This window comes from Gadus chalcogrammus, chromosome 11 (genome assembly GCF_026213295.1).
Source record: "Gadus chalcogrammus isolate NIFS_2021 chromosome 11, NIFS_Gcha_1.0, whole genome shotgun sequence".
NCBI classification, from domain to species: domain Eukaryota; kingdom Metazoa; phylum Chordata; class Actinopteri; order Gadiformes; family Gadidae; genus Gadus; species Gadus chalcogrammus.
The window spans coordinates 6,740,934-6,750,933 of NC_079422.1; the positions used below are offsets into that span (position 1 = coordinate 6,740,934).

Here is a 10,000-nt window from a genome sequence, read left to right on the forward strand (position 1 = left end):
CCCTCGTTTTTGTCTTTTTCTTTTTAGTTCCATAATCCCCCCCCAGACACACACAAACACACACACACACACACACACACACACACACACACACACACACACACACACACACACACACACACACACACACACACACACACACACACACACACACACACACACACACACACACACACACACACACACACACACACACACAATCCCCAATGTATAATGAATACATGCAAACGATGAATGTTCTCTAAAATACATTGCTGTGGGTTGTTGTTACTGTAATCATCTAATGCTGCTGGGACAACCAGCAGCACAATGGTTGAATCCTGTTTAGTCTTATTAAGCTGTTTTTTTTACTTTGTTAAGATTATTATTCGTGTCTTACTACAATCCTACATTCCAAAGGAACTTTTTACCCCCAAAATAGTTACTTTCTGGAAAAATATATACACTTAAGAGCTTTAAGCCAGCAAAACATTTGGTTCCTTTCTGACATATTTCTTTCTCTTCATTCTCCCTCTGTATTCACCTCATGCACACCTCTTTGTACCGCTGTAGCACAGTTCCTCATGTGCTACAGCATGGCACTATTAATGACTTTCTGCTCCGGGGGCAAACTGGAGCTAGGAAAGAAGGCTCTGAAATGTTGCTGTAAAAATACATTTTAAACAAAACCTTACTTTGCATCAAAGCGCGCCTGGAAATAACTTGCTGAGGTCTGTGTTGAAATGACACGATGGAAGTGTTGAGTGGGCCGGGCGCAGGGTTTTAGTTAGGAAGGCCTATATTAGCCCTAGGATGCCTGCATGGGACGTATCATTTCGTATCGTGCGTGTGTGTGTGTGTGTGTGTGTGTGTGTGTGTGTGTGTGTGTGTGTGTGTGTGTGTGTGTGTGTGTGTGTGTGTGTGTGTGTGTGTGTGTGTGTGTGTGTGTGTGTGTGTGTGTGTGTGTGCATGTGTGTTGGCGTAAAGTTTCACAGCCTGAACATTTAATGATCAGAACATAATGCGGGTCATGTCATCTGGGGGCTTCAGCTGGTTGTCGGTGTGAGTCCAGCCCCCTGAACCGGCCTGGCGGGGCAGGCTCACGTTTTGATAACGTGTTATGTGGGCATCCCGTTATGTGGGAAGAAGATACAGACTCGCAGCTGGATAGGTATCCCAATACCCTCCGGTTAAAAACGGTACGGTACGGTTTTATTACTGGGTGTACTTTAAAAATGACAGTGTTTAAGGACATATTTCCTGTGATTTGGGTTGATGTGCGACGGCGCTCTGTTTACACTCTGGAAAGTGCAGACATAGTGGCCGGGCCAGCTGTTTATTTTTCACTCATATGCACACTATCTTTAATGGGAGAATGAGAAGCATGACTGCCAATTTACCCTATAAAGACAGTGCCCAAAGGCTCCGTCTGAACTCCTGGCATTGAAAGTTGATATGACTGCGCTTGTTCCTTGCTATAATCTAATAATTCCTGGTGGGTAAACAGATAGTCTGCAGAAGTCTCTTATTAATCTACTTATTAATTGTCATAAACCGACCAACAAGAAAACAACAGCACATCTATTACTATTTTATTGCGTAGTAACATACATTAATAACATGAGCTGTAGTTCTGGCACTTCATGTTGATGAATCTCAAACCGAAGATTATTAGTCTGCCCACCACAGTGCCCGTATGGCCCTTTCCACCGACAGTACCAGCTCAACTCACTTTGACTAAGCCCGCCTTTTCTTGAGTTTCGATCACCAAAATGAGGTACCTGGTACCTGGTACCTGGAACTTTTTTAGTCTCACCTCCGTCGAGGCTCCAAGAGAGCTGATCTAATACATTTGTGTGACGTAAAAAGGCTTGGTGCCACTGATCAGCCAGAGTTACACCACTGGATGAGTCATGATGAGCGCGACGTCCGAGCCTGACACCCGGCATCTTTCATCAGCGTTCAGTCAACAATAGTGATTGATTATTGAACATGGCAGGATCAACACGCAAGAACACGGCGTTGACCGTGACAGAGGTGGCGACGCTCCTGTGTGTAGCCCTGTCTGTTTATGTTTTGCGTGGATAATTACGTGACTGCAGTTTCCCGCATGGTTGCTATGACGACCCGCCCACGTTGAAGAGGCACTTTATTCTAGATGGAAACACGACATGCCTGGAACCAAACCAAGTCGTGCCACGCTAAGTTGTGGCGAGTTGAACTGGTAGGCCTACTGTTGGTGGAAGACCTCAATACACCTCTTTAGAGGTTTTCATTTCTTTGAATGGAATCGTTTAGGTATCGGTATCGAGATATTAAGGCAGATATTGTATCAAAGTAATTATTTTGGTCTTTTGACAGCTGTACTAGCACCTGAGCTGTAGTACAACGCGAAAATGAGAAAATGTCTTGGACTGCTCTGTTATTCTTTTCACTTCTCCTCCAATGTATTTCTGTGTGCACAAACATGCTGCTCACAGGAATCAGGCATTGTAAATTTACACAAAGTGTTGTAAACAATGCACATAGTGCTGGGAGTATTTCTCTGTCTAATTTATACATTTGCATTTGTACTTTTAGCCTATTTTGTGAAAAGGCTGAACCGATAAAGTGCGACTTTCTAGTTTGTTTAGAGAAAAGGTGAACGAAATCTAGGTTTAAAACAAAGAGTTACGTTATTTTTAAGCGGTTTCGCCCAGCCGTAGATGCTGGCATCTTTGCTTGCATTGGAAGAGTGGTATCAATGTGCACGGCTAGCGAAAGCATCCCAACTCTCAAAGTTCACTCCCAATTATTGTTAAGAAATCAATGTCGCTGCCAGGCACATATTCTAAGTGTAGTCAAACTAGACTGATCCTGTTGTGTTAAACATATCGCCTCTGGTTCCCGTAACCCAGCATGCTGTCTTTAATCAGAAACAGAACAGGCATCACGCTGGCTGTTTTGTTCTGTGTAAAAAAGCACAACCGACATAATGACGGATCGTCTTTATGGCAATATTGCGGGATCTCTGTATAATAGGGACTTGTGTCTGTGTTCTGTTTATCTGTTGCATGTGTCTGACCAAAAAACGACTCACAACTGAAGACTCTCTGTTCCTCTGCTTTCATTATGCATCACAAATGAGCAGGAGGTATGAGTAAGCTTTACTCACACTAACGCGATGTGCTGAGTACCACCAAACGTGGACCGGTTTGCCCGGATCTCTGCCTTTCTTTTTCTCTCTTCCTTTTTTTCAAACTTGCACTTTTCACCTTCTCCGGGTTCAAGAGTTGACCTACTGGATAAGTCATTCCCAACCTTGTCATCTAACACTCTTTTATCGTCCACCTCTAGCAAGTGGATGGAAATGTAGTCGCCACCCGCCAAGCGCTTTTTCTGTTCTTCCATCACGGGACCTCCCGCTGTTTTAGTGTGACTGTCTCACTCCCTCCCTCCCTCTGGGTCTCTCTCAGGTGGCACTTCAAAAAAAACGTTTTCTCTCTGTCCATTGTGAGACTAGCACTGGGCTGTCATGTCCCCCCCCTCCCCCTTTGTACCTTCTCCCTGTCCATTCCATCGTCTGTCCCCCCCCCCACCGGTGTGGTGGTAGGACTCTAATGTGGCGGTGTGAGAGAGAGAGAGAGATGGTGCAAATTGAATTCAGGGAATTGGGCGTCAGCAGCCTGACGGTCACATCACCGTTCTAAAACTACTCCCTGAAGGCCACTTAATGCCGTCAAACTAGCAAAGGCAACAGAAAAAGCATCCTCGACGTGTGCACATTCCACTGCTTCTCTGTCACATTAGCATGCAAATGCTAGTCCAGAGAAACGCTGCTTCAGGCAGAATATTGCAGAAGGAAAAAGGGAAGAGATTTAGTTTCACAGTTCTCGGGGTCAGTATATTCTCTCAAGAGTGTCTACTCCCTTAAAGGCCACAGAGCACTCTCTCAGGCTCACTGTCGGCGGGGAGTCACACAGCCACCTCGTTAACTTCACTCACTGGAGCGGCAGCTGGTGTCCACTCCATCCAAAAACCGGTTAAACGGAAAGAAAGTCTGAGTGTAACAGAGAGAGGGAAAGTGGGAGCCAGCTCTGAGGACCTCTCCCTCCTACCTGTGCTGACACGTAGAATCCTTTTGACGATGCAAAGAAAGCCAGGGAACATGAGAGAGTTCAGCGAGATTCTCAGTTCCCAGGGGGCCAAAACCAGTTTCCCAACGCACGCTGTAGGACGAGTAGTGTGTGGGAATGATCTTGAAGCCACTCGTTCACTTTCTCACACTCATCCATATGTACGCCCTCTATTATTGGCGTCTCAAAACGTGTGAGAAAGTGCTGCAGGACTATAGGGACTAAACTGAAGGTAATGTCATTGGCATAAACAGCATGTTTCTGCCAAAGGCAAGACCTAATTTTCCAATGTTATTTGAAATAATGAATTAGAAATAATTATATGTATGATTATATAATTATATATTATATAATTATATAATTATATGTCTACTATTGAGTAATGACTTTGATTATTCAGGATTATCCTGTCTATTTTGGGGTTGTAAAATAGTTCTTAGTGCAATTATAGGGATGATAGCGAGACTCATGAATGAACACACATGAATATATACGTGTGTTGTATAAATTAGATGCATTACGGGACGTCGCCTGTTCAACAACATGGGTGACTATTAAGAAAAGCAATAAGTAGACAAAACAGGCGTGAGTGTGCGGTGTATTGTTTCCGCGGTGTTTGGCTTCCTTTGAGGCCCACGCCTCATTCTCTGGGGTCCAACCTGTGCTAATCACTCACCATTTGTCTCAGTCTGGCCCGCATGCACGCTGAAGAATGCTGCAGCTGATGTGGGTGACGGTGGTGGGCGGGGGCGGGGGAAACGCAACACTTTGTTTTCAAGTTTGAGGGCAAACTCAGAATTTAGAGAAAATTGTGAATGTGTCACACATGACAATTTGGAAAGTCAGGGTTTAGTTCAAGCATGCCTAAACTGCATGATATTAAACATGGCATTATTATAAGCATATTTTGCCCACTTTGGCCCCTACTCAAGGAGCTTTATGTAAATTTGGGTTTTTGTTGCCTGTGAACCAGATTTGGCAGAAGTTGAAGGGGTTTGCATCTTGCTTATAAATTTGACACTTTGTGGATCAGGCAATTATAAATGCTTGTGGATTCCATTTGTCTTCTCACAGAGAGCGGGTAGTTTGTCCTATTATGAGTCACTCCACGCAGCATAGCCAAGTTATTACTGGAATCACCTTCTCTCTCTTTCCACCCCTCCACCCCGCCTGCTCTCTGCCCTCCTCCTCCAACAACCATCCATCTCCATCTACAGTTAATTTTATAAAACCCCTCAAACATCCGTCACCAGATGTAGTAACTTTCTCCTGCTGCTCGTCATCGCTCCTTAATGTCTTGTACTTGTGCTGCTCCATTGCCGGTGTGTTCTCCTCAGTACGTTAGCTCCTTTTTAAGTGACTCTTAGGTGACTCATCCACCCTCCTCCTCCTCCTCCTCCTCCTCCTCCACCCCCTGCCCCATGCTGGGGGTTAACACAACTCTCTGGGCTACAAATGGCACCCATGCAATCTACTAGTCTAAAAAGTCTAAAGCATAAAAAAAAAATCTGAAGTCTAACAAACAAATTATTCATACAAGGTGAAACTCGAGCATCCCTTATTAGAATGAATACCATTCTCAAGAAGCAGAAATAAATTCACAGCCATAGTGCTACGAAATACACTTTGGTTCGTGGTAATCAGTTACAGTCCTTGTTGTGAACTCAATGCCATTCCACATTGATGACAAACTATTTTGGACACAAGAGGACCACCGTTTGAGACTGAGTAGACCATTTGTACGATGCCAAGCCATATAATCCGTACAAATGTGACTTGCTTTGTGTGTTTTATTCTTCATTTCAAAGGCTGCCTCCACATGATATGCATTACACATCATTGCTCATCGTCTCGTTTGCTCATCATAGCAGCACTATTTGCTCTGTGACTAAAGGGAATGGGGCACTGCATTTTAAACATCGAATTACATTTAATTAGAGGCAAGGTGTACTTCCTGCCAGCATTTTTATTGCTGACCTTTCAGGAGAGCCATTAAGCATTTCGCATTGATAGCCGATGCCATCTCGGCCTTAAAAAGTTTTCAGGCAAAAATAGACTGGAATAATAAGAAGAGTAGTGCCAACTCTCTCACCCCTTTCCTCCAAAACAAAGAGAACCCCCTCATTCTCCCCCACTTCTCTGAGTCATGGTTGATCTAAATGGCAGGCTTATTTAGGATTTCACACATTACATAATGATGTATATCAGCAAATAGTTTGTTGCAGAGTAGCCAATTTTAATTTAAACTGTCCAAGGACTGAGTACAGTCTGCCAAATAAATAGAAAGAATAACAAATGTAAAGGTTTATAGTGATTTGATGCCAACGTTATGGGCGTCTCGATAAAGCCTGCCATGCGGGCCGCTGCCAAGGATGTCCTGCCAGTGGTTCACTGCGCCAATGTAATTACGGAGCGTCTGGCATTCGATGTCCCCAATGCAATGATGACAAACTTCTTAAATTTCGTCCCCTCTGCCTTCCCCTCCGCTCTTTGTCACTCTGTCTCTCTCTCCGATTCCAACATAATCTTGTGCTTGTTCGCCCCTCGCTGTCGTCTCCGGCCGGTTGTGCAAAACACTCAGCAGGCTTCTGTTTGTATTTTCGCTAGGCCCGGCGAACACATCACTCCAGACAGGTTTTTTGACGGGGGGTTGGGCCGCACACATCCTGCAGTGGAGATCTCACACACACACACACACACACACACACACACACACACACACACACACACACACACTCTCTCTCTCTCTCTCTCTCTCTCTCTCTCTCTCTCTCTCTCTCTCTCTCTCTCTCTCTCTCTCTCTCTCTCTCTCTCTCACACACACACAAAGCTGTTCAGCACCACTCAATTCTCCGTTAAAAACAATGTTCGATGGCCTTCGGCTACAGAGACCTTCGTCTTAATCCTGTTTTCTTTCTGTGTTCCCAATTTTTCCGCTATTTCACTTTCCATCTCCAGCTGATGTATAGCTAACAACCTTTCTGCTACGCTGTTGAGAAACATACCCTCCGTATGTTGCCAGACATTCATTATATATCTACCAGCGGTTGGCATTTAGGTTACCTAGGGATTGTTTTGTGTTATGGGGACTTAAGACCTTTTTTAATGTCTTCACGTTTTGTCGTTTCATCTTTTAATTTATTACCTCCCGACCCTACCTATATCTTGGTTCGGCATTATCATTCACTCTGTCTTGAAAACTTGCAGCATACCTGTGTGTTGGATAGACTCTGTCTCCCAGTGATGACAGCTGCACTGGCTGGCTATCCCTGAAATCGCCTCTGTTCCCTTTCCCCAGCCAACAACACATTCTCTCTCTCTCTCTCTCTTTCTCTCTCTCTCTCTCTCTCTCTCTCTCTCTCTCTCTCTCTCTCTCTCTCTCTCTCTCTCTCTCTCTCTTTCTCTCGCTCTCTCTCTCTCAAATCTTCCCTTCTCCTGATTTTCCTTTGGGTCTCCCACTAATGCCACCACACCCCCACTCCACTCCTGTGTCACTACAGCTGTGGGTCAGCTGTTGGTCTACAGCAGCCTGGTCAGGGATGAAGACGCAAGAGAGAGAGTCTATTGGGAGCTCAGACCAATTTCTCGCTCTCTATTACTCCCCGCGCCTCTTCCTCCCTCTCGCCTTCTCTCCCCCCTCCCTCTTTCTGGCAGTTGTCATCATGTGTTCCTTTTGTCCAGCTCTTTGCCCTCCATTAACGCTCTCCCACAGACACAACATGTAGCATGAATAGTGTTTTGGCTAATCGACTGGTTTGTTGATTGCATTAGCATGAGTCTGGTCGGCCACTGTTTGATACAAACTGTTTAATTCTGAACAAATGACGACTGAAACCTGATAAGGTGAGGCGTCATACCTCATCTAACACATGGAGTACCTCCAAGAAGAAGAAAAGGAGCTGAATTAGAATAATGGGGTTATCCAAAACCAGGTGCATTGAACTAAACCAGGGGTGCCCAACCAGTCGATCGCGGTCTACCAGTAGATCGCCGACAGATCCCAAGTCGATCGCGAGGGGTGAAGAAAAAAAAAAAAAAATGATTTTTTTTTTTTTTTTTTTAATGAAATTAAATTTGCGCGGGACATATACGCGCGGTAGCGCATGTGCTGTTAACAGCAGTTGAACGTCAACAGTAGTTACACACTCCTAAACGTTGGCATGGCTGAGGGGAAACAAGCTAAGACCTACCATTTTCACCCTGAGTGGGAGGAAGATTATTGATTATCGTTGGGAAGGTGCCGTGCGCAGACGGAATGAAACCCCCACTGAAGTCCGTAGGTTCACGATACAACCCCCCCCCCCCCCCCCCCCCCCCCCCCCCCCCGTCCCCGTCCCGTCAACAATTGTTCTCTACCCCCCCCCCCCCCCCCCGGCTTGAAGGTAGGTTTGCTGGTAGATCTCGGGAGGTTGGCTACTTGAAAAGTAGATCTTGGGTCAAAAAAGGTTGGGCACCCCTGAACTAAACCAACACTCATTCTGTTCACTCTCCTTCTCCATCTACGCCTTGCATTAATTTTATTTATCATCCCAACAAAAAGCAGGGAATCAAAATTAGCCTGAACCTTTCGCGTCTGCATTCAGGAGGACATATGCCTGACATCCCAAATACAAAAGCACAGTCATTGACATAAACATGACGAGCTAATCTTATCACCCACGGTTACCTGGCTGTATGTCTTCTTACCTTGCGCATCAAGCATTCGACGGAGCATCGCTGTGCGCACCACAGAGACCTATTAGCAAGTGACGCTAATGTTTTGTAGCGTGTATTGGTTGGTGCGTCCTTTAGGATTTGACTCGCTGGAAAAGGCATGCCTGTTCAAAGGTTTAAAAGAAGAACCTTTGAGCACATGCTGCTGTGGTCTAAAAGGATTTCAGGGAGAGTTGATTTATGGACAGGGAAGTTTGGACTGTTTTGCCCGAGGCATGTGTGTGTGTCTGTGTGTGTGTGTGTGTGTGTGTGTGTGTGTGTGTGTGTGTGTGTGTGTGTGTGTGTGTGTGTGTGTGTGTGTGTGTGTGTGTGTGTGTGTGTGTGTGTGTGTGTGTGTACCTCTGTGTCCTCAGCATATTTGGGTTGCAGGTGGTGTTGTTGGTGCCTCGTGAAGAATACACAACCAGACTAGAGTCCTAAAGTGTAGCTATGGCGTCATTTCACAGCCCTGTTTCTCTAAACCTCTCCCCTCTCTGCTTCACAGGTATGCCTGTGGACATCGGCTTGTCTTCGGACAGGTAACAAGGTCTTCCACCGTTGCCATGGCTACTTCAGCCCAGGGGTGGTGGTTGCGTGTCGCGCTTGCCTCCGTCGTGTTGGCGCTGGCGTCTTCTTCAGAAGACTATGAGCACTTCAATCCAGGTGAGCAAAGGTCTAAGATCTCATACAGTAGGAAGAAGATTTGAATCTCTAGGTTCTACACCAAGGAGAAAATACAGATACATAATCTATAATACTCAAGCTCGATCATACTCCCCTACCCACTTCCATTCCTTTTGTCTTGCTTGTCTTTCCATCTATCCGCCCACCGATTTATTCATCCGTCCATCCTTCCATCCATCCCTTCAGCCATGCCTCCCCCAACCGCCCCAGATTCATCCAGCCAGCCATCAATCCCTCCCTTAGTTCTATCCATCCGTTCCTCCCTCCTCCCTTCCCTCCCCCCCGCTACAGTGTAAGGTAGCAGTGTGTTGCTTATCACCGGGCTGTCCCGTGCCCCTGACCCCTTCTGCCCGCTAGCAGCAGCCCTCTGTAACAGGAGAGCGCCCCCCTCCTCGTCCTCCTGCCCACCGCTCCGCTAATGCCCCGGCCACTCATCAAAGTGTCAGTCAATCCTGTCTGAGGGTTCCGGCCTGGGGGAGGTGGCAGACAGGGGGGGGGGGGGTACGTGTGGTGTGGTGGTGGAGGCTGTA

General features: G+C 46.0%; 1 protein-coding gene across 4 annotated transcripts in view; it reads left to right on the top strand.

Annotated features, from left to right (window-relative positions):
* Positions 1-10,000, top strand: part of ddr1 (discoidin domain receptor tyrosine kinase 1) — a 41,838-nt gene that overhangs the window by 4,273 nt on the left and 27,565 nt on the right. For all 4 annotated transcript variants that reach the window (XM_056601311.1, XM_056601312.1, XM_056601314.1 and 1 more), the window contains exon 2: positions 9,292-9,449. In XM_056601311.1, the coding sequence (XP_056457286.1) occupies positions 9,350-9,449 (100 nt within the window). In that variant the 5' untranslated portion in view covers positions 9,292-9,349. The remainder of the gene's footprint in view (positions 1-9,291; positions 9,450-10,000) is intronic.